The 25,303-nt window shown below is 39.4% G+C and overlaps 2 protein-coding genes across 2 annotated transcripts in view; both read right to left on the bottom strand.

Moving 5' to 3' along the window:
* LOC122789623 (circadian locomoter output cycles protein kaput-like) overlaps positions 1-25,303 on the bottom strand; it is a 1,222,827-nt gene that overhangs the window by 919,951 nt on the left and 277,573 nt on the right. The gene's annotated exons all lie outside the window — the stretch shown is intronic.
* Positions 1-25,303, bottom strand: part of LOC122789788 (agglutinin-like protein 2) — a 181,875-nt gene that overhangs the window by 9,112 nt on the left and 147,460 nt on the right. The window contains exons 2-3 of the mRNA XM_044057230.1: positions 21,159-21,437; positions 80-1,246 (exon numbers count right to left, since the gene is read on the bottom strand). Of these exons, the coding sequence (XP_043913165.1) occupies positions 80-1,246; positions 21,159-21,437 (1,446 nt within the window). The remainder of the gene's footprint in view (positions 1-79; positions 1,247-21,158; positions 21,438-25,303) is intronic.

Below are 25,303 nucleotides of genomic sequence, written 5' to 3' on the forward strand. Positions count from 1 at the left end.
AACTAGGTTCCACAGAGCCTGTTTTCAGCGGAGGCCCGGGGAGAAATTCTCCAGATATCAGATATAATATCGACAGTACTGTCACCACTGCCTGGTACAATATCTACAGTACTGTCACCACTGCCCAATACAATATCTACAGTACTGTCACCACTGCCTGGTACAATATCTACAGTACTACCACCACTGCCTGGTACAATATCTACAGTACTGTCACCACTGCCTGCTACAATATCTACAGTACTGTCACCACAGCCCAATACAATATATACAGTATTGTCATCACTGCCTGGTGCAATATCTACAGTATTGTCACCACTGGCTGGTACAGTATCTACAGTACTGTCAGCACTGCCTGGTACAATATCTACAGTAATGTCACCACTGCCTGGTACAATATCTACAGTACTACCGCCATTGCCTGGTACAATATCTACAGTACTGTCACCACTGGCTGGTGGCATATCTACAGTAGTGTTACCACTGCTTGGTACAATTTTTACAGTACTGGCACCACTGCTTGGTGCAATATCTACATTACTGTCACCACTGCCTTTTACAATATCTACAGTACTGTCAGCGCTGCCTGGTAGAATACCTACAGTACTGTCACCACTGGATGGTACAATATCTACAGTACTGTCACCTCTGGCTGGTTCAATACCTAGAGTACTGTCAGCACTGGCTGGTGCAATGTCTACAGTACTGTCGCCACTGCCTGGTACAATATCTACAGTACTGTCACCACTGCCTGGTACAATATCTACAATAATGTCACCACTGCCTGGTACAATATCTACAGTACTATCATCACTGCCTGGTGCAATATCTACAGTACTGTTACCATTACCTGGTACAATATCTACAGTACTGTCACCACTGCCTGGCACAATATCTACAGTACTTTCACCACTGCCCAGTACAATAACTACAGTACTATCACCACTGCCTGGTGCAATATCTACAGTATTGTCAACACTGCCCGGTACAATATTTACAGTACTGTCAATACTGGCTGGTGCAATATCTACAGTGCTGTCACCCCTGCCTGGTACAATATCTACAGTACTGTCACCACTGCCTGGTACAATATCTACAGTACTGTCAACACCTCCTGGTGCAATATCTACAGTACTGTCACCACTGCTCGGTACAATATCTACAGTACTGTTACCACTGCCTGGTACAATATCTACAGTACTGTCACCACTGGCTGGTACAACATCTACAGTACTGTCACCATTGCCTGGTACAATATCTACAGTAATGTCACCACTGCCTCCAGACACTGCTAAGTGTCCTGATTCTCTCTACCTTCACTTATAGTCCTGTACGGTACCTGCAGCACTGCCACCACTGCATCCTTCCACTGGTTAGTGTCCCGATCCCCTCTACCCTTAGTCATGATCCTATACAATACCTGCAGTACTGCCACCACTGCATCCATTCACTGGTTAGTATTTCAGTCCCCTTCACCCTCACTCATAGTCTGTTACAGTACCTGTGGACTGTCACCACTGCATCCAACCACTGCTCAGTGTCCCAATCCCCTCTACCCTCATTCATGGCTCTATATAGTACCTGTGTACTGTCACCACTGCATCCATCCACTGCTTAGTGTCTTGATTCTGTCTATCCTTACTCATAGTCCTGTACAGTAACTGTGGTTCTGACACCACTGCACCCAAGCACTGGTCAGTGTCCTGATCCCCTGTACCCTCAAGTCAGGGTCCTATCCAATACCTGCAGCATTGTCATCACTATACCCAACCACCCTATCCTCTCTAATCTCACTTATGGTCCTGTACAGTACCTGAAATACTGTTACAACTGCACCTATTCACTAGTTAGTGTCCCAAACCATTCTACCCTCACTCATTGTCTTGTACAGTACCTGCAGTACTGTCATCACTGCACTAAACCACTAGTCAGTCCCTTCTATCCATACTTATGGTCTGGTACAGTAACTGCAGTACAGTCAACACTGCACATATCCACTGGTCAGTGTCCTGATGCTCTCTACCCTCACTTATGGCTCTTTACAGTACACACAGTATTGTCACCACAGCAACCATCAACTGGTCAGTGTCCTGATCGACTTTGCCCTCAGTCATGCTCCTGTATATTACCTGCAGTATTACTAATGCCATTGACCTATCTACTGGTCAGTCTCCTGATCTCCACGACCCTCTCTCATTGTTCAGCACAGTGTCTGCAGTACTGTTAAGAGGTCAGCAAGGTTAGCCAAGGTTAGCCAGCTATCATGAGGTGGTTTAATATGGATAATTTTCATTAAACATGTTTAGGAGTGCATACTGTTACCATATATGATACATATAAATAAATGCATCTGTGATGGAAATGGGATGCTTATTTGAGGAATAGCCATCATTTCCATTCCACATCCCTACTTAATGAAGACATGCTGGTATCTGTGCACTGAATTCTAGTTTGTATCATTTACCTGCCATCATCTCAAAAAGATATAAAGCACAGCCAGTAAAGTATCACCAAGACGTATGCATTTTAGTTACACCTGCAATATCAGTACAGGAATTATATAATTCAATAATGGGTGTAGAATCAAACATCAGGTGACTGGTCCTAATAAGTGGCTCTAAAGCATGTTAGAATGAAGCTGAGTTTAAAAGGTATCTTTGCTTCATCCTGCATATGTACTACTTCTTTGAATTGTAAACATACTTGATATATAGTGGAATATCAATGCTGGTCTAGATAAAATGTTCATTGCTTAGTACAGTTAAAGCTGTACAGTAAGTTCTAAAAAGGTTAATCATCACAGCTCTAAGAAGCAATCAGTATAACTTGTTTTTTACTTTGAAAAGCTCAAACACAAAGGGCTGGACTCTAAAAGACCTGCTATCAGTGACTTACTCTGAGTGCAATTCTTTTGGAATCTAACACCCTCCACCCCCATGTAAGCCTATTTACAGACAGGCCTCACACTGAAGTGAGTCACTTACACTGAGAGCAAATCTTTCAGAATCAGGGCAGACATATACGTGAGTAGGATACTTATATTGTTCTGTTAAACATTCTTCTTCTTCTTCTTTCGACTTTTCCCAGTTAGGGGTCATCACAGCGGATCATCTGTCCGCTCATGATTGGCAGCAGAGTTTTACGGTGTTGAGCTGCCAGCCCAGCACCCACCCTTCCACAGAAGGTACACACACACACATGCAGTCATGCCTAGGGCCAATTTAGAGTGTCCAATCCACCTACAGCATGTCTTTGGGATGTGGGAGGAAACCGGAGCACCCGGAGGAAACCCACGCAATCACAGGGAGGACATGCGGACTCCACACAGAAGGCACCCCAGCCGAGGATTTCTGTTAAGCATTATAAACACAACTAATTCAGAGCAACAAAGGTAAGCAAAAGTTATTCTTCTATCTTTAGGTTCCAGTTCATGGTGCCTTTTTTGGCCTTGCTACTAACACCAGGATAACTGGAATTTTATAGAAGGAAAATGACCGCAACTATACATTTCCCATTTTCCGGCTAAATATACATAATTTAAGACTGAATTAGCCATCATATATTTATTATGAGTATAGGAAAGGGCGTGTGCATCCTTGTGTAATGTTTTACAAAAGTCAACGGAAACAATCTATATCAGAAGATAAATGGTACACAGTCCTCTTAAAAAAAAGATAACATGATCACAGGCTTATCATATTTTTTCTCCAAAAAATGAATATTTTAATAAATGCGTGTTCTGTAGATACAGATTAGTGTGCTAATCTTCTGCAAGAAAACTATGATCATAATGAGCACAGCACACAGACTATTTCTGTCAGTTTCCACTTACACTCTGTGACAGTAAGCACACAACTCAGCCAAGACACCCGTGAAAAAGACCACTTGTATCGAGCTGGCTTTCAGCAATATTTAATGCCAAGAGGCATCAGTAGGAGTTAACTGCAGATACACCTGGAGATGTCACATGGATGTAATGAGTTAATAGCATATTACATCTGAGTGATGCCTCCAGGTGCATCTGCAGTTAACTCCTACTGATGCCTCTAGGCATCGAATATTGCGTGTTTATATTTGCATCAATAATTCCAAAACCATGCTATGTACAAGATTTTAAAAGATTTCATCTCAAAGCTTACACAATGGCAAACTCGACTGCATTAACATTTGGCCTCTGTCTAGTCCAGGTAAATAGACATTAACTATTGTTCTTATGATATTAATTTACATAGATGTAATTTTCACATTTTTCTAAATATCTCACTAACCAAGTAACACAAACAGAATTCCTTAGCCTCATATGAATGCTCTGAATATACAAAACTGGAACACAACCACTGTGCGTTTGAAAAGTTCTTTTAATTCTGGTACCTCGGCCTTCGCCTTCTCCTGGAATACAATTTACAATATCAAACTCCACCCTTTTTATACCACATTTAATTGAATTATTGGTGCACCATCCCCTTGTTTCACAATTAAACTCTCTTCATTATTAAACACAACCAGATGACTAGCATCAGAAAAAAACTTTATGAAAGCTTTTTCTCAAAACTTCACTCATTTGGAATTATTTCTGACTTCATATGTATAAAAATATATAATCACATTATATGTACACATATATTCATGCTTAAATACTTTTAAATCATCACATTTATAAATATTTTCCTAACCAAATGTTACTGCTATTACATAATATATTCTACTTACATTATTTTAAAACTGCATTTCTCCAAAACATCACTTCTAAGAGATATGTGGAAAATTATGGAAAATTGTTGAAAATTGCATGAGAAAATGCTTAAGCTTCCATATTCATTCCATTTGGGAACAAAGTTTTAAAATTAAAAATGAACCTAGATTCCATTTGTAACAATTTTCAGATATTCAGAGATTTTGGAGCATTGAAGGAGTGGAGGTGTTGTATTTTATACTTCATATGAATGCTCTCAGCTAGATCAATAAAATTCTGCTGACAATATGTTTGCCACTTGAGTTCCAGGCCTTAGCAACCTTGTATGACTACAGAAAATGCCCGGCAGATTTGCTAGGTTTGTAGACAGACAGGAGTGTTTGGTCACTGGATCAGAATGACCGAGTGGGAACATAGTTATGTAGAATGTTTTTTAGTGCTGGACAGACAGACGGATGCTGGATGTTAGTTGATGTGAGAATTATAACTAATTTAGGCTTTTCAGTGCTACACAGTGGTGCATTCTGAAAGGGCTATATGCTGCAAATTTAGCAACTTTGTTATAGCATTGTTCAAGTTTTAATTTTTGTGAAGTCTGAGGTTAGTAAGGACGGGAGCACCAGAAAGAAGTGTGGGGAGTGGCAAGTGTAGTTTTAGTTGCATTGGTGAGAAAGTTTTTGGCTGTGTAAAGCATCCTAGTTTTTGATGAGTTTTTCTTATGCAGTTTTGTATATGCAGGTTGAATGTAAGATTATCGTCCACTATCACCCCCAATAGTTTGCTATGAGAAGTGACTTCAGTGGTTGTATTGTCAAGAGAGAGGCCTTCGATTTTTTTTTTCATGAGAGAGGGATTTGAGGAAAAAGTAGTAGTTTATTCTTTTCTGGGTTGAGCATGCATTGTGAGCTATGAAGCCATGTTTCAGTGGATGTTAAAGTTTTCTGAGTAATTTTTTGAGCTGTACCATGTTGTCAGATGTGCAAGTGAGAGTAAAATCCTCTGCATATTGTATTAGGGTAGCCTTTTGTGTGGAAGTACAGAGGGTGTTGGCGAAAATATTAAAGAGGAGGGGACCAAGGATCGAGCCTTGTGGTACACCGGTGATGACTGGGAGGTAAGGAGAGAGCATGGAGTGTCATTTTACTGAATGATACCTATTGGACAGGTAGCTTTTGAACTACAGAAGAGTGGGCTGAGAGAGATGTAGTGAGGACATTTGAAGTACAGGTTTGCTGTGATGAACTGTGTCGAAGGCTTTAGACAAGTCTAGAAATAAGAAAGAGGCTAGTTTGCCATTATCTCTAGCTTTATTGACAGTATCTATACAGGACAGAAGGGCAGTGCTAGTGCTATGGGAAGGACGGACACCATGTTGTGTAGGGGAGAGGAGTTCTTCCTGCAGGAGATATTCTAGCAATTGTTTTTGAAGACATTTTTCAAGTATTTTGGAGAAGGGAGATAAGATTGCTATAGGTCTAAAGGTATTAATGCCTGTTGAATTTCCTCCTTTGTGCAGAGGGGATAATGTGTGACTTTTTCCAGAGACAGTGGGGACATGGGATTCCTGGACAGACCTATATATATAAGGATTGAGATGGGATAGGCAATGATTTTGACTGCTGTTTTTAGGTACTTGCTTGGGAGGTCATCAGTTTGTTTAACAATAGTTCTATATAGGATGTGGGTACAGGTTTGAAAATGAAAGTGGATGTGGTGATATGTGGCTATTGGTCAGGGTTTGGATTAGGTGTTAAGGAATCCTTGGTTACAGATGCTATACTATCTGTAAAATAAGAGTTTTAAGTGTATTGCAGTTTTGAGTGGTAAGTTATCTGCAGAGAGGTTTGGGCTGAATTTTTGGCTGGGATGTAAGAGATGTAAGATTTCTTTAATGGATGTTCAACATTTTTTAGGGTTGTGTGTAGAATTATTCTGAAAGTAATTATAGTATAGTGTTTTGTCTTCATTTATTTGCTTTTTAGTCTGATTGCGAAGCATTCTGAAGTTTTAATTATTTTGTAAGATATCTTCCAGTATAGCTGTATTGTCACCAGGAGGATGTAAAGGACAGTAATACACACCAGTGTAGGATATCTTCCAGTATAGCTGTATTGTCACCCGGTGGATGTAAAGGGCAGTAATACACACCAGTGTAGGATATCTTCCAGTATAGCTGTATTGTCACCCGGAGGATGTAAAGGACAGTAATACACACCAGTGTAGGATATCTTCCAGTATAGCTGTATTGTCACCCGGAGGATGTAAAGGACAGTAATACACACCAGTGTAGGATATCTTCCAGTATAGCTGTATTGTCACCCGGAGGATGTAAAGGACAGTAATACACACCAGTGTAGGATATCTTCCAGTATAGCTGTATTGTCAACCGGAGGATGTAAAGGACAGTGATACACACCAGTGTAGGATATCTTCCAGTATAGCTGTATTGTCACCAGGAGGATGTAAAGGACAGTGATACACACCAGTGTAGGATATCTTCCAGTATAGCTGTATTGTCACCAGGAGGATGTAAAGGACAGTGATACACACCAGTGTAGGATATCTTCCAGTATAGCTGTATTGTCACCAGGAGGATGTAAAGGACAGTGATACACACCAGTGTAGGATATCTTCCAGTATAGCTGTATTGTCACCAGGAGGATGTAAAGGACAGTGATACACACCAGTGTAGGATATCTTCCAGTATAGCTGTATTGTCACCCGGAGGATGTAAAGGACAGTAATACACACCAGTGTAGGATATTTTCCAGTATAGCTGTATTGTCACCAGGAGGATGTAAAGGACAGTAATACACACCAGTGTAGGATATCTTCCAGTATAGCTGTATTGTCACCAGGAGGATGTAAAGGACAGTAATACACACCAGTGTAGGATATCTTCCAGTATAGCTGTATTGTCACCAGGAGGATATAAAGGACAGTAATACACACCAGTGTAGGATATCTTCCAGTATAGCTGTATTGTCACCAGGAGGATGTAAAGGACAGTAATACACACCAGTGTAGGATATCTTCCAGTATAGCTGTACTGTCACCAGGAGGATGTAAAGGACAGTAATACACACCAGTGTAGGATATCTTCCAGTATAGCTGTATTGTCACCAGGAGGATGTAAAGGACAGTAATACACATTTGTTTATAACTGTTTATTTTGAGGAAAACAGTAAGAAGCTCTGCTGAACTGAAGTTTGGTATTGGTTTGCTGTAAGAGGAAATGTGGCAGATACTGTGAAATATTAAAGCAATAAAACCACCTTTCCTCGTTATACAGTCATTACAGATGATATTATAGCCAGCAGGTATAACTTCAGAGCCATTTATGCTGGCTTTAAGCCAAGTTTCAGTTACAGTGACTACATCAGGCTTATGTTGGGAAGTCCAGGTATGAAGTTCAAAAGTTTTATTTCTTATACTTTTAACATTTACTGCAACAAAATTAGATCACCAGAGTTGGGGTTGGCTGTTGTTGGGTTACAGAAGTGTGCAGGAGAGAATTATGTTTATATTCATTGTGATAGGTGGCACCGTGATTAGGGTGTCTATCTCCTAGAAGGTTTTTAGTATATTGGGGAAATATGCATAGTTGTTTTTGGAGAGGATTGTTGCACTTAATTTTGTTTTGGTTTGAAGTGAAGTGGAATTAATCAGCTTATATTTTGAATGAAGGTGAGGGGCAGTATTAAATAGGTATGGTGCAGTGTGCGGAGAGTGTAAAGAAGTATGGATATGTGTTTGGGCCAGAGTTGGAGAGATGTTGAGAGATATTACTGAGTCACGGTAGGATGACAGATGGCACAGTAGGAGGATGGAGAGATGTTGTGAGATATTACTGAGTCACGGTAGGATGACAGATGGCACAGTAGGAGGATGGAGAGATGTTGAGAGATATTACTGAGTCACGGTAGGATGACAGATGGCACAGTAGGAGGATGGAGAGATGTTGAGAGATATTACTGAGTCACGGTAGGATGACAGATGGCACAGTAGGAGGATGGAGAGATGTTGTGAGATATTACTGAGTCACGGTAGGATGACAGATGGCACAGTAGGAGGATGGAGAGATGTTGAGAGATATTACTGAGTCACGGTAGGATGACAGATGGCACAGTAGGAGGATGGAGAGATGTTGTGAGATATTACTGAGTCACGGTAGGATGACAGATGGCACAGTAGGAGGATGGAGAGATGTTGTGAGATATTACTGAGTCACGGTAGGATGACAGATGGCACAGTAGGAGGATGGAGAGATGTTGTGAGATATTACTGAGTCACGGTAGGATGACAGATGGCACAGTAGGAGGATGGAGAGATGTTGTGAGATATTACTGAGTCATGGTAGGATGACAGATGGCACAGTAGAAGGATGGAGAGATGTTGTGAGATATTACTGAGTCACGGTAGGATGACAGATGGCACAGTAGGAGGAGAAGAACAGATGATAAGATGAAGAACAGCATAATTATGTACAGGAAGCTGTGTTTTATAGATGTCAGGTGGAGGGGAAGTAGCAATGAAGGAGAAAAGAAGTTGCAGGGCAGTAGGAGAGTCAGTGATGGTGGATTCTGAGAGCTGAAAGAGGAGAAGTAAGGAGACAAGTATTTTCTCTAAAAGAAGAAAGGTAGGATGTCCTTTTGTCTTCTCTAGTATGTAAGGAACAGAGGGGTATTAAAAGTTAGAGTATAAAGATGTATTCAAAATAAGAAATGAGGGTTTATTTGGGTAAAGAAAAAGATACAATGAAGAATCGATAGGTACTATTTGGGATGGGTGTGATTATAAATATATATAGGTTCATAGGTTAGTACTAAGCTAACTGCTCTTGCAAGCCTTTTTAAGCCTAGCCAGTTATCCCTTGTGAGACTCAAGCCCTGCACCTTGTGTTTGTAAGGCAAACACCTTAACCATTAGGCCACCCTCCCAACCCTAGTGCAAATGGAAGGGAGAAATATAGTTGGGGATGGGATTACAAATGACTCGAGATTGGGAAGTAGAAAACATGAAACAGAAGTATTTGTATAGATGCAGTAAGGTCAGCTGGTAAGAGTCACAAGTGAAATATGTGTGCAGGTTGTATAATATTAGAGTAACCGGGTGGGTGGAATTGGGAGTAGGGTAGTGGAGTTTAGTTCCAGCCCCAGGTCAGTTTGTGAGACCAAACAGTTTATAACCAGAACAAAGCAATTAACAAAGAGATGTAAGTAAAAAAGGTTGTCTATAATTTCATTAGACTAAATAACAGGCCTTAGAGTACATGGACTATTATACAGGGACTTTCAGTCACAGAGCAGGCATGTATTTAACTGATTAAAGTTAATATTCAGCAAGGTTCTTTATAATAAATATGCTTACATTAAACAATGATACAATTCTCAATAAGCTTGTAGGCATAGGAACTTGTGGCAGAGCTCCTGGAATATCAAGTTCAGATGTAGTGACTGCACGCTATTGAACAATTTACAAAATTCTCAATACGCTTGTAGGTGTAAAGCCTTGTGGCAGAGCTCCTGCAATATCAAGGTCAGATGTAGGGACCACAGGCTCTGCTCTATGAAGGAAGATAGTGACTGAGCATAAGAGGCAAAGACTGTAGATCCTAGAGGTGTAGCTAGGATGGAGAAAATTGGGCAGACATGCCAGGCGCAAAGTGTTTGGAGGCACAATCAGCAGACCTCCACTGGGTCTATAGTGCATACCAGCATTTAGAAATAAATGCTAGCATTGTATTTGTGGTCAGAACTGAATCACTGCAGCACTCCCAGAGTGGAACACACTGTATCAGCTGCTTGCTAGAAAACTAGCTACCAGTTCACTACAGTTTAAAAGGAAAAAAGAAAAAAAATACCTTTTTTTTTCTCGACCCAAATCCAAAGACAGGAGCTTTCTTTTCCCATTTGCTTCACACATTAAAGTTGAGTGGGGGCTCCAAATTGGGAGGTGGGATTGAGTGCAAAGGATGCAAAATTAGCTAGCTGTGCCTCTGCTAGGTCTATTGTCATGCCTAAGCAATGGAAAATCTTTATGAATCACTGAGTGTTACGACAGAGGAGAAATAAGGCACAGGGAACTTGGAACCAAGTAAAGTGCATTAGTCAAAGGAATACCTTCTCTTCCCTGCCATGTTGTGCTGTACTGTTAAGCTATAAAGCAGTTCCATCTTGGTACCACACAACATAGTACAAGGCTGTGTTCTGTACACTGGTTCTGACAGTAATGACAAGTGGCATACTTAACGCAGTGTGCAGCATGCAGTTATGCAGCTGTGCATTATGTGAATGAATAGTTCAGATAGTGTTTCATTCATTTATGTAACAGACTCATTTAGACGCTTATAGTATTTATATGTAGCTTCTGGTGGGTACCACTTTTGTTATCCTCCTGTGGACTGGTCCTATCCTGCCTATTTTATTGCAATAATGAGGTCTCCAGAACTGCTCACTCTTCTCCATCTTTGTATCTTTGTCTTCAGATGTGTTTGTTTTCCCACTTTTTTGCTTCACGGATGAAATCCTTTGCACTGAATTTAAGCTGCTATTTTATACCATTAGCCACTAATACAAAGGTTTTTCTTGCCCTTTCAACACCATTCTTTCCCATCAACAGAAAGGCAAATGGTTTCTTCCACACCTTTTTCAATATCACTGAGAACTCATTGGCAATGACAAACTCTTAGAATGACCCCTGTGATGTCTGTGGTGGCCACTACTTCTGCCAATATGCTAGGGAAATGGGCTATGGTCCTCCAAACCAGACCACTGTCCTGAACAATAATAAAATAAACAAATAAATAAAGAAAAGAGGAACTGCAATGATTCTAACTCCCTTAGACAGTTAACTATCCCCTTTGGTGTTCACATGCCCTTCATATAGCCCTAACAAATATGGCCCCTTGTTTCACATCTCTGTGTGTACAATCTTTCTTCATTAAATTAGACCACAAATCAGTTAATGTTTCATTTAGAACTGATGGTACTTCCCCACCAAATACTTCTGTGTTCAGGTAAGTAAACTTTCTTCATCTACTTAATGACCTAAATAAATTCCACTGTGACCGATCCTATTGGTAAATCTGCCACCTATGCCTCTGACTTCTACTCCCACTAAAATAGTTTTATTAATAAAGCAGTCCTTAACTTCGACAAATGCAGTGATAGACAATCATCTAGAGCCAAGGTATACATTGCTGTGTGCCTAGCCCTGCTGCAGTAGTTTTTCCACACCACACACTGTCACCTATGGCCAGTTTAGAGTATCCAATCCACCTACTGCATGTCAGTGGAATGTGGAAGGAAACTGGAGCACCTGGAAGGCACCCCAGCCGAGAATCGAACCAGGGGAACCTCTTGTTGTGAGGTAACAATGCTAACCGCTGCACCTTCACATGTTAATTTCCTTATTGACTTCAAAGAGTTATAACAGTAGCTTTGACTAATACCCTGGTCACATGTAAATTGAGGGTGCATGGAATCATGTCTACATTCCTTATGTGTGTGCAGGATAAAGATGTGAAATAGGAGTAATACATATGTACAACAGTGAAATGCAGGCTGTGGAAGCATGGATTCTAGAATTAATTTATATACAGCAGTGAAATGCAGGATATGGAAAAATGCATTCTATAATTAATGTATATACAGCAGTGAATTCCAGGATGTGGGAGAATGCATTATAGAATTTTTATATATATATATATATATATATATATATATATATATATATATATATATATATATATATACACAGCACTTAAATGCAGGCCGTGGAAGCATTAATTCTAGAATCAATATATATATTGCCATGAAATGCAGACTATGGAATCATGAATTTTATAATTTATTTTATTTATTTATTATTTATTTATTTTACATTTGTTTACCGGGCTAGCCTAACTGGATACAGGCCCATTTTCAGTAGAGGCCCGGGGAGAAAAGCTTTACATAAAAGACAAGAAACAAAAATAGAACATAAACATAACATTATAGTAAGTTGCAGATTGCTTGTCAGACAAAAAAGTTAACAGTAATGATAAAGAAAAAATATATACAATAAAACCCGAACAGAAACATTCCCCTCATGACCAGTACAATCTACAGTAGTAGAGAAATTCAGGTATCAACGCTGATTTACAGATGCATTTTAAAGTTTCAACACTAGGACATATAGGTGCAAGGTAGGGTTAATCAGGATTAGAACAGGGACATGACCAATGTGTTTTAAGATAGTATTTAAGGTTTTCTTAAACAGTGTAAAGGACAACAATGATGTTAGTTCATTAGGGAGTTGGTTTAAATGCTTGCCCACTGCATTAGAGAAGAGGGCACTTCCTGCCATGTTGTTAGATTTGCAGGTAGCAACATGAAGTTTCCCTGATGATCGTAAAGTGTCGAGATTTCTATATTGAGTGATAAGGCTAGAGAGTATGGGGGTATTTCTGGGGTGGTAGAGGATCTTATGAGCAATAGTCAGTTGGTTAAAGTGGATCTGATTCTGAAATTCTAACCAATCTAACTGCTTCAGGTTGTTACAATGATAAGTCTTGAAAGGAGAAGCAGTAGCAAACCTGGCAATGTTGTTATAAGAGGTTTCCAGTTTGTGTCGATTGTTTTTAGACAGGTTTGTATATATTGACGAAGCATATCATTTATAATTTATATATATATATATGTATATATATATATATATATATATATATATATATATATATATATACGTGTGTCTATATGTGTATATATATATATATATATATATATATATATATGTCTATATAAGTATGGTTCCCCTTCAAACAATTGAACGTTTAAAACATCGAAGTTCAGATCATCAAGACCAGAACATCGAGTTTTAAAACATCGAAGGTTTGAAGGGGAAGAAAAAGGTAAATGTAGGTGGGAGAATATTTGTGTTTTTGCAGAGCACCAAGGTGCCCTGCATACTGTGTGTGTCTATTTGCCATCTGTGGGATGGCCCTGTAGATGGAGTATGGAAAATCTCCCATTTAGCACTTCTGCATATAGCGCTAAATGGGAGATTTCCCTTTACTTCACTGTAGTGCGGTCACAGAGTTGGAATATTAAAGTAGGGGGGTGTTAGGAGCACAGCCCCCCACATAAGGGGCGTGAAGACCCCCTGCATACAATTGTTACAATTTCTTTTTTTTTTTTTTTTTTGTTACACTTGTAACCTTCGATGTTTTGAAATTTCAATGGTTAGAAGTGGAATCATATATATATGTATATACATATATATATATATATATATATATATATATATATATATAGATAGATATATGTATGTATACTATATATATATATATATATATATATATATATATATATATATCTATACGGGAGTGAAATTCAGGCTGTGGAAGCATGGATTCTACAATTAATTTATATACAGCAAAGGAATGCAGGTTGTGGAAACATGGGTTGTAAAATTAATAAATATAGACAGCAGTGGAATGCAGGCTGTGAAATCATGGATTCTTTTTTATTTATTACTTATTTATTTAACATTTATTTACCGGGAAAGTCCGACTTGGAATCAAGCCAATTTTCAGTGGAAGTCCGAGGAAAAATGTTCCAGATGCATGTCTTTGAAATGTGGGAATAAACTGGAACACCTGGAGGAAACCCACACAAATGCAGGGTAGACATGCAGACTCCACATAGAAGGCACTCCAGCCGAGAATCTAACCAGAGAACCTTTTTCTGTGTGGCGACAATGCCATCGCTGCACCAATGCACCATCCAGGTTCTGGTCCCAGAATTTATAGAAACTACAATTCTAGAATTCATATACACAGCAGTGGAATACAGGCTGCTGAAGGATGGATTCTTGACTACCTATCTTTATATGTGTAGGAAACACTACCAAGTAGCACTGCATTGACAGAGTAGTACTTTTTCTGTACTAAAGAAAGTAAAAACAAATTTCCTATAGTGTAGTTGCTTTGCTTAAATTCATTAAATTCAACAGCTCTAAAATACCCTCTAAAAACAACCTCAAGGTCATGTTCCTTAACGCTAGTAGTCTTAACCAGAAACTGCACTCACTGGAAGCAGTCCTCACCCTGGAAGATGCTGACATTTTTGCAGTTACTGAGACCAGGTTTAAGTCTGTGGAGAGCACCCAACTAATACCAGGTTACATTTTCTTCCACATGCTCAGACCACAAACTGAAGGCATGAGAACTAAAGGAGGTGGTATAGCAATAGTCATTAAAGATAAATACCCCCTATATTGGTTAAACAGCACTATTCCCTTGAATTACTTCAGGTGCAATTGACTGTATGTAAGACTCCTCTTCAGGTCACTGCCAGCTATAGGACCCCCTCTATGAATCAGGATATCCACTCAGCCTACTTGGATCTACTTGAGTCAATCAAGATACATGTTCTAACTCACTTGCCCAAAGGTTCCTGGACTTTGTTAACTCCAATGCCCTGGACCGGATGGTTGACACAACCACAAGGTTCATTCTGGACCTGGTACTGACCAACATGGGGGACCGCTGCAGCACCTCCATTGTGCGGCCATCCCTGGTGAGATCTAACCACAAATTAGTCTCGCTAGAAGTAACTATAACACAAGACCCCCCCCCCCACAGCAACAACTAGACTAAAAAACTTCTCCAAGGCCAATTACAACCTCTTAGGTGAAGGCATAAATAGCTTCACAGCCCCTCCCCCCACTGATGGAACAAACACCTATGCTGAGTTATATACCAATACTTTATACAAGCACCTGTACAATTGTATTGACTCTGCTGTACCCGATAGAACCAAAGCAAGATCTTCACGTATAAACAAACCTGCCTGGTGGACAACTGTGATTAATAGGCTATACAATAGGAGAAAGAAATTACTGTCTAAGAAACAGTCTCAAAACTGGAAACACTCCTTGCTCAACTTAAACTAGCAAATAAAATTCCTAGTTTAGATCTCCAGAGCTAACTGTGAATCCAAATTAGCTTCCCTAACTAAGGATAACCACAAGACGTTCTTTAGTTGCATCTTTAACCTCAAAGGTAAGGCCCAGATTTCGCTGAACTCATAGTTAATGATACTACATATATAGAACCTGTGGCTATAGCAAACCCGCTGGCTGAAAGGTTCAATGAAAACATCACTCCCCTGTGTCTGCCACATATAGCCCAAAGCATCCCTAACACCTATGCCCTGCTTAGTATCTCAGAGGAGCAGGTCTTAAATACCCTGTCCAAGGCCAAAAACACAGCCTCTGTCTGGCTGTGTTCTACACAGGTTAAAACAGGAATTAGCATCATCATTGAGCATGCTTTTCAATCAAAGCCTAAGCACTGGCTTCATCCCAATGAAATGGAAAACAGCTACCGTCATCCCTTTGCACAAAGGGGATGCATCCACTTACCCCGGGAACTATAGACCCATTAGCCTGACCAGACATATATGCAAGGCCTTGGTAAGAATCATAATGGATCTTATTACCAAACATATAGGAAATCTCCAAATGTTCGACCCACCCAGTTTGGCATTGTCAAGGGGAGATCATGCCTGTTAAACTTGGTGGACTTCTTCAAGACAGTCACCAAAACCTAGACGAGGGCAGATTAGTGCATACAGCCTACCTAGACATAGCCAAGGCCATTGACTCAATCCCCCACTCAGGCATCATTGATAAACTCACCCAGCTGGATATCACCCCATATATTACCAGGTGGGTTGTAAACTGGCTCACTGATGGAACTCATACAGTCAAAATAGGAGACTCCACTTCCTTCAGCAGACCCGTAACCAATGGTGTTCCACAGGAATTGTTTCTGGAACCCCTACTGTTCATAATCTACTTCTCCAAAACACAAGTTAAACCTAAAGGACTGTGGCTGACAAAGTTTGCTGATGACTGCAGACTGGGAGCGATCATTGAATCCTGCAGCTATGTCAACATCCTGTAAGAAGGTCTTACACAGACAAATGACTGGTACCACAGTCATGGTCTTAAACTGAATGCAAAAAAAATGTATTATCATGTCCTTAGACGGGTCTACTTCAAAATGTTGAATTTCATAACACTGACACCAAAACATCTAAATCCCAAAACATTGAAAACTCAGAACATTGAAAGTGTGCTTCATGACATTGAAAACTACAATGCATATGTAAATAACATCCTCTCCACCTACAAAACACCTAACTAACAAACACACTTTCTGCTACATTTCTGCAGGGGGCAAGCTCCCCTGCACCTTTGTACACAAGGTACACACTGCTTGTAAGGACCCTGTGGCCATTAGCCTAGTAACCTACCATGATCCTATGATCCTTAGCTATGCCAACAGATTGATCATAAAAATGATAAATCTATGTTGTCACATAAATCAGGAAAGTCAACACCATCCTAAGTTTTCTTATTGTACAGCAGGAATTCTAATCTGGGGGAGAGATGCCACTAAAACCATTGTCTTTAATCCTTTCAGCAACTTTCTTTCCAAAATTATAAGCTATAATACAACCAATTGCAAAAAACAGATGCAGTATTGGAGCCAGTCCCCTCTAGTACAGTTTACAGTACAATTTCAAATGCACAGAGGTTATGTTAGCAAAATAATATCAAATCAATGAAATTTAACAACCAACTAAAACAAACTCTGTAAATCTGTAACTTCAGTCATACAAATCAAGTCTGTTTTCCTTCAGATGCATTTGTAACTTGAACCAGTAAAAATACCCTTTTATAAGATAAACAACAGACCCAAGATGAACAGGTTCACACATCATGTTCTAAACGAGTGATCCAAGGCTACCTAACATTATTTTAATTACTACAGTATCCTAAAATAGAAAAGGATAATCTCATAAAATAACCAGATATTTGTAACAATTAAGCATACAGCTAAAAAAGATAAACAGGTATATGCTAGTACCACAACTAACACATGATGCATTTCCTAAACAGAAAGAATTCACTTATGCAGTTCTTAGCATTAGCAAACTGTATCATCAGTTTTACAGTCATCTGCTTACATTTATGGTGTCCCATGCAGTTGTATTAACGGCTCATTCAAGAATTTCTTTCCTTCCCTGTCCCAGACCTGCCTGGGTTATCTGGTGTTTGTGTCCTTATTGGAAAATGGTCAGGGAGGGAAGAATGAAGTTGTATTAGAACTGCTTGTAAGAGATTATGATGAGTGACATCAGTTACCTAACAAGCTATCCCACAACCTTAGTAAACAATCTGCTTTAGCTAAAGATCAACTCACACGTCAGAAGGAGTTCATTTACATGTCTGAACAGTTTGTGACATCCTGTAAGCACTAACGTACGCTGCTGTGAAATGCAACCACAGTTTATATAAACGGGGAGATGGACTTTTGACTTTCAAAGGTCTGCTGTTAACCTTTTTTCACAAAAACCCATTTACAAGATATCTTTAGTAATGCCTCTTTACCCTGGTGGTGACATTTCTTAAAGATGCAAATAGATCCAACTGCTGATTTACTTTTTTTCCGTGGTGAACCCCTCCTGCTTCTTACAGTTTAATCTTTACTCACTGGAATTTAATGTATTCAAACACTGGGAAGAATACTGCTATAGACTGTAACAGACTTGTTTGTGTGTGTCTTTCGGCTTTTCCCGGTTAGGGGTCGCCACAGCGGAACTCCGGTCCGCTAATGATTGGTAGTTGATTTTTACGTGCCGAGTTACCAGCCCTGACGCACAACTTTCAACGAAGGTACGCCCATGGTGCTGTGGTAGCGTTGTCGCCTCACAGTAACACGCTGTCACGTTAGATTCTCAGCTAGAGCGTCTTCTGCGTGGATAGACTGTAACAGACTCGTTTATATAAATTTATTTGCAACGTACTGTTTATTAGTTCTGTCTGTCTGTCCTGTTGTAATTTCTTAAACTCTGACAGTTTTTCTCTCTGGTAGGTCAACTTTGCTCTCGCTGACCCATCGTCTAGGTGGTGTTTTATTTAATGCAATATTACATCACAGTAACAGATTGCTTTCTGTTGTCATTAAGACATGAAATGAAGTTGCAGGTTATCAACTACTTTCTCTGCTACATGAATTGTTTCAAAACTAAATTCAGATGCTGCAAAACTGGAGTATCTGATGCCTCCCTTTTACTGATACTCTGACATTCCAAGAAATGCAAAATGTACACTATTATCAGTAAAGGTGGAATTATCATCAGAAGCTCTGTACTACAGTAGAAATTTAACTGGATATCTTCAGTGCCAGATGCCTCTTTGGCCAGTGGTAGCCCTGGTTTATCTTCTCAAATTTCTGTAGACCTCTGTTGAACAAACAAATTAAAATATTGTGCCAGGCACAGGTTTGCCTGACTCTTACTAAAGTACTCACATTTTTTTCAGTCAAAGGAATTTTCTGTAATTGTTAGCACCTTGCATTTTTAATTTTAAAGCTCATATTTTTCTGCAGCATTTTAAATCTGCCAGTTCAAGCTTAAGTACATTGGGTCCGGTGTAGTACAACGATTCTGCCAACAAAGTCCAACTCTCCTTGGTAAGCCAGTAATACAGTTTGGTTCCTGTCAACATACTGACAGCTGGTGTATCAACGTAGTTACAATAACTACTGCCAAGGTGATCTTTTCTTGAGATGCCTACTTATCTAGGTTATCTGACAATGTGGGGGATCCCAAAGCTAACTGTTATTAAGTGTTCTCCCAGGCAAAAGACACAGAGCACTTTCCTGCCTGCAAAAGCGTTAACAATTTGTTCTATACTCTTTGGGTACTTACCACGAATCAATTCTGCAACTTACTGTCTCCAGCTTTTGCTGTTTTAACCTGTTTGCTCTAGGTTGGAGTTTGACCTCAACCACAACTTTGAGTTTGAATAACATCATTAATTTATGTCCTGCATAATTTACAATTTTCTAAATTAGTAATTAAATTATATAGTTTCAGGCAGCAAATAATATAAATGCAACTCATGCAGATTTTTTCCACCTCTTTACGGTCATGTCTAAATTTCAGAATAGGAACCAAAAACAAATATCCTGCAATAAGCATAATTTCTGCTGACTGTCAAACTGCCATTTTCATTTTTCTAATGATCGTACGTCTGAACAACTGCTTAAATTGCAGCTTACAAATGAAAAGCCTAGGATTCCTTTTAACATCTTGCATGTAATTTTACTTCCCACATATACTTAAAATGAAATCAATGCAACATTTTGAAATTTCTGAGGGATTTTTGTGTGTATGCTTTACAAACCATAAAACCCCTACGGTCATTACTTTTAAAACACAATATCTTAAAATACTCTGAAGTGTTTCTTATTTTCATAACTCAGGTAATTTCTGCTTCTCACAACGAATCAAAACACAAGACAACATGGGTGTTTCTCGTTCCTCAGATTTCATCATAAGAAGGCATATTAATGCCAGGTATCCTTTGACATTTTACTGTGGCATTTTTTTTGCTCACCAGTTGACATTAGACAGTATCCCTATTATCAGACACTCTCCTCATCACTTTTAAGCATTCTCAACTTGAAACACAAACTGCTTCACCAGGCGTACCTCATGATTATTTTGATATACTATAACTCACTCCTAGGACCAAGTTGTTGTAGGTGTACTCTTTAAGGGTTGTATTTCTGTGTAGTTTCAGATCATGAAAAATAGATGTCATGGCCAGCTACTGGAAATGAAACCAAAAATGCTTTATTACTAACTGACTTGCAGGTAGAGCAAGCTTTTAATCTTCTCACAATAAAGTATGAGGTACTAACTTGCAATGAACATCTGTATGTTGCATTATAACACAAAATACTATACACATATGCGTACATAGGCTGTTTATAATAATATGCAAAGCAACTACATTCTGTCTACTAGCATGGGAGTAGCAGCCGATCTAAATGATGATAGTTATACCTGCTGTTTTCGCAATCACTGAACTTTTCTCCCTCTTCTCACATTAGTTTTTTTTCATATCCTTTCATGATGATGTTCATAATGATTCTCTCTTAGTCAGTCCCTATTCTGTAGCTAAAGTCTACATTTATTACCAGATCACCAGACTTGTGAAAATAAGTATTCGCTCTCTTGTTTCATCCAGCATATAATGCAGCACATGTAACTATCTCGTGTATGCCTTTTATGTACCTAATCGTCCAGTTATTTCATTCAACAACATTGCTATCTATTTTACCTCCCTGCATTATCAAGTCAGCAACAAAGCTTTGTCAGTTAGTACTCTGACTGTCCTTAGTCTTGTTAGGAACTTCTGGTATGGTCTGGTTGAAACTTATTTGATGCCTCATTTCTGTACAAGATTTAACATCTCGTTTTTGCTGCATTCTTGATGGGGGGGTTGGACATCTGGCAGTGGAAGAGACTGGGGTTGGGGCAAGATTTGGAAGGGAACTGTACCAAAACCAGAACCTGTAAGATGGCTAGCCACACATTCAAGTGAGGGGATGAATTACCCCCCAGCTGCTTCAGAGCAGCATAGTCTGCTAACGCATTACAAATTGGAGTACTGCACTCCTGTGGGTGGACAGTGCTAGTCCTTTTGCTACAGACACCTTTTAACTCTGCTCCAAGGACCATTCTGATGGTTATCATTTCCACACTGGCTTCTTCCAGATCTTTGATTATAATTTTGTTGCTGGCCACACGAAAACCAGAGATGATGTGGGATCCATTGCACTCTGAGTTAGCAACTTTCTTTCTCCATGTTCTCCAGCTGACACTTTTCTGGTCAGCTAAAAAGAGCAGACCTATCAAAAGAGGCATCAAAAAAGTTTGCCTTGCTGTCATCAGCAAAGTTTGTTTGGTACAACGAGACACGTGGGTGAAAAGCTATGATGATACCTGGTATCCTAGCTGTACCACCCACAAAATTATAAGACAAATGCATGATTATGTTGGCAATAAATGACATATGTCATAGTTGTCGTCAGAGACTGTATATTTTCCTTCAACTCTCCTTCAGGCAACTCATATAGTGACTGGTTCGTTTTATCAAATAGCTCTCTCAGGAATCTTAGCATATGAGATAAATAGTTTATTGCCCTAGTGGAAAAAGGGAAAGTCCTTGGTCCCATATTACTTGTTTGGGGGATTAACAATACAACTCTGCGAAGTAGGAGCCTTATATGGGGCTGCAGCAATAAGAATGAAATCTAGCTAATGAGTCTGTATTTAGCACATCCATTATTCAGAATTATTATTTAGGAGGCCAGATGATTTTGTATGGCCTCCTATTGATAGGTGCCACCATATCAGGATTTTTCCATGTTGTCTTGTCCAATAAAGACACCTTCTTATCAGCAGAACGGACAACACAGAAAAAAGTTTGGATAGATCAGAAGGCCTCTTGTAGGATCATTTGCTAAGAGGTTATTGGCTATCCTGAATCCCTGCCTCAAACATTTGAAGGAGACCTCTAAACAAATGTAAATGTTATCAAAGGATGTTGGGAAATCAGCTCTCTCACCCTTACAACTGAAGAATCACAAGGGGAGTCCAAATGGCTTCTCTTCCATTTGAGTGTACTCCCAGGCCTCAGAAGTGAAAGGTCCAAGAACAATGAAGAAGCTTGTAAAGAACTAGATATCCTGTGAAGGCCTTTGGCCTCCTTTCCTGCTGACTGAAAGGATGGTGTCTTACTAAAGGGTCAGGCAAAGAATATGATCCCGCTGAGGCGCAATCCATTGTTGGAGCAGTTGCCAAGAGTGACAAATGCAGGCCGTCTGCATCACCAGTGTAGAGACCTATTCCAATGATACTCTCAAGGCCAAAAAGGATGGGTTCTTACTTCCAGAATCCAAAGCAAGTTGAGGCAGAAACTGACATTGAATACAATGGTGTTTATTTAAACCACTAAACTTCTCACAATGAGGCTGAAACATCAGCTGACCTTAAGCTGGCTGTTGTAATCTGAAAGCATGGAAAGCTGATATCTTCAACATCTGCAATGGCCCTGGCAATACTGGCCCCAAAACCAACCCCAATAGACCACGCTCAGGATATGGGTCTGAAAAAACTTTCAGCACTGATTTCATAGCCATTGATACCAGCAGTAAAGTCTACATAGAAGATGATGATCTCAAAGGCTGCTGTGCTAACACAGAGTCCACAGTTGATGCCAACATGTCTGTTGATATCAGCGTCAGCACCTACTGGTTTAAACTCATTCTCATTGAGGCCAGTGCCTGTATGAGGACTGGTGAAAAAAACAGGATATCACAGCCATAAAATAATGAAACAGCAAAGAACGTCTGTCCACCCTAGTACCAGAGAAGAAGAGGCAAAAGACATCTTTGCTGGACCTTAAGAACGGTTTCCATCATCTTTCTATATCCGTATTCTATAACTGATGGATTTTTGAGCTTTATGAGGAGTCTACGTAGAGAAAATGTGGAAAAATCATTCCTAAGATAGTAAAAGCAAAAATTACACAAAATATGAGAATATGTAAACAGAGAAGATCAGACAGTGCTGCTTAAAACTGTCCCACATGCTGAACAATTGTGTATTTTATTCCAGGAACAACTCTATATTGTAGAAGACATTGGAGAGGTAAAAAAAAAAAAAAGCAGGTCAGTGACTCAGCAAATTACTTAGATTGTGAGATGTTTGTAGGATCCTCAAGAAGAAACAGGAACTGAAGACGGTTGTGAAGTTCAAAGATGGACAGATATCCTAGAGAACAGGTCTCTGCCAAAATATGAAAGTTAGAGGAATACACAAACGAGTGCCTGTTCCTTAAACTTTACATGAATACGCAAGAGAATGCCTGCATCTTAAACTTTACAGGAATACACAAGAGAATACCTGCACCTTAAACGTTACAGGAATACACAAGAAAATGCCTGCACCTTAAACTTTACAGGAATACACAAGCGAATATCTGCACCTTAAACTTTACAGGAATACACAAGAGAATGCCTGCACCTTAAACTTTACAGGAATACACAAGAGAATACCTGCACCTTAAACTTTATAGGAATACGCAGGAGAATGCTTGCACCTTAAACTTTACAGGAATACACAAGAGAATGCCTGCACCTTAAACTTTCAGTAATACACAAGAGAATACCTGCACCTTAAACTTTACAGGACTACGCAAGAGAATGCCTGAACCTTAAACTTTATAGGAATACACAAGAGAATACCTGCACCTTAAACTTTACAGGAATACACAAGAGAATGCTTGCACCTTAAACTCTGCATGAATATGCAAGAGAATGCCTGCAACTTAAACCTGCAAGCAGACAGATATGAGCGGCAAAAATGGAAAATTTCAACATCAGAAGGGATTCATACAGTCAGACAGAGAAAGGGAGAAAGAGGACCATAACAATATGTTCTGGCATGCATGTATTTATTTGTGGACAAAGATGAATGATGATGGATGTAGGTAAGAACCATCCCATACAAGAGCTATGTATCAAGGTAGTTCAAGATTTCTTAGGTATTGTGTTCAAACAAATAAAGGCATTGCTGGCAAAGACAAAAATGTTGAGAGCAGTGGGCCTGGGAGTCAGGATCATCTACCTAGCCAAGCCACGCTGGCAATAATATGGGAAGAGAAGTAATTCAAACTGAGCTATACAGTGGAAAAAAGAATCAATGATGTGGACTGATAAAGACTATGCGCAGACACATATGATCCACAGCTTAAGCGCATGTTTCTCAGAGGATTTGAAATGGGCAGTAAACAGCTGGCACCAAAGAAGAGAGAACCAATCAGGAAGTATGTGACATCAAAAGCCAGCTGCCCAATCAGAAAGAATCCAAGACAGGAAAACACAGTAGGAAATACCAGATTGGAAGAAACCTTGAGCTCTGATGATGTAAGAGCATGACCTCACACATCAGTAGAAGGAAGGTCAAAACTGGCAAAAAGACCTGAGGAGTTTATGTCACAAAGATGATCTCTGAGTTCAGCAAAGGGTATTATGATAGAGAGAGAGAGAGAGAGAGAGAGAGAGAAGGAATTAGAGAATGGAGCAGAAGCAAAGAGTCAGAGAGAAAGGACAGATCATGATATGTAGAAGTAATATTACAATTAAGGAAAACAGACAAATGCTACTGAACTGCAAAATAATTGGATTCATGAGAAAAAGGCAAGCAAGAACAAATTGCACTCTCATCAGATAAATGGAAAATTCAAGAAAATAAAAAAGAGAAAGTCAGAAGCAATAATGAAGAGGGGCAGGGCAATTGGATTATGCGGGACAAGTAAAAATAAAGACTATGATTTTGTCATCTTTATTTTTTATATGTTCTGTTATTGAAAGGTAGAATGAACTGATAAAAACCTAGAGGTCACACATTGAATATACTTCTGCAAACAACTAGGCAGATCTTGATGGACATGGGTGAAATAAAGCATGTAATATTTGAACAATAGAGATGAATAAAATAAAGAATGCTAAACAGACAAAATAATGTAGTAGGATACCCTTGGCATTCGTGAGGGTGCATGGGGCAAGCAAGTGGTGGATGGTAAAGGAGGAATCAGAACAGATGGCAAAACCTTTGAATACTATAAACAAAAGAAAGAATGCAGATACTTCTTGGAATACTTAAAATGGAGAGAGGGACACTGAAGGACAATGAA

Source organism: Protopterus annectens, chromosome 15.part0 (assembly GCF_019279795.1).
Source record: "Protopterus annectens isolate FY-2018-M chromosome 15.part0, PAN1.0, whole genome shotgun sequence".
Classification (NCBI taxonomy): domain Eukaryota; kingdom Metazoa; phylum Chordata; order Ceratodontiformes; family Protopteridae; genus Protopterus; species Protopterus annectens.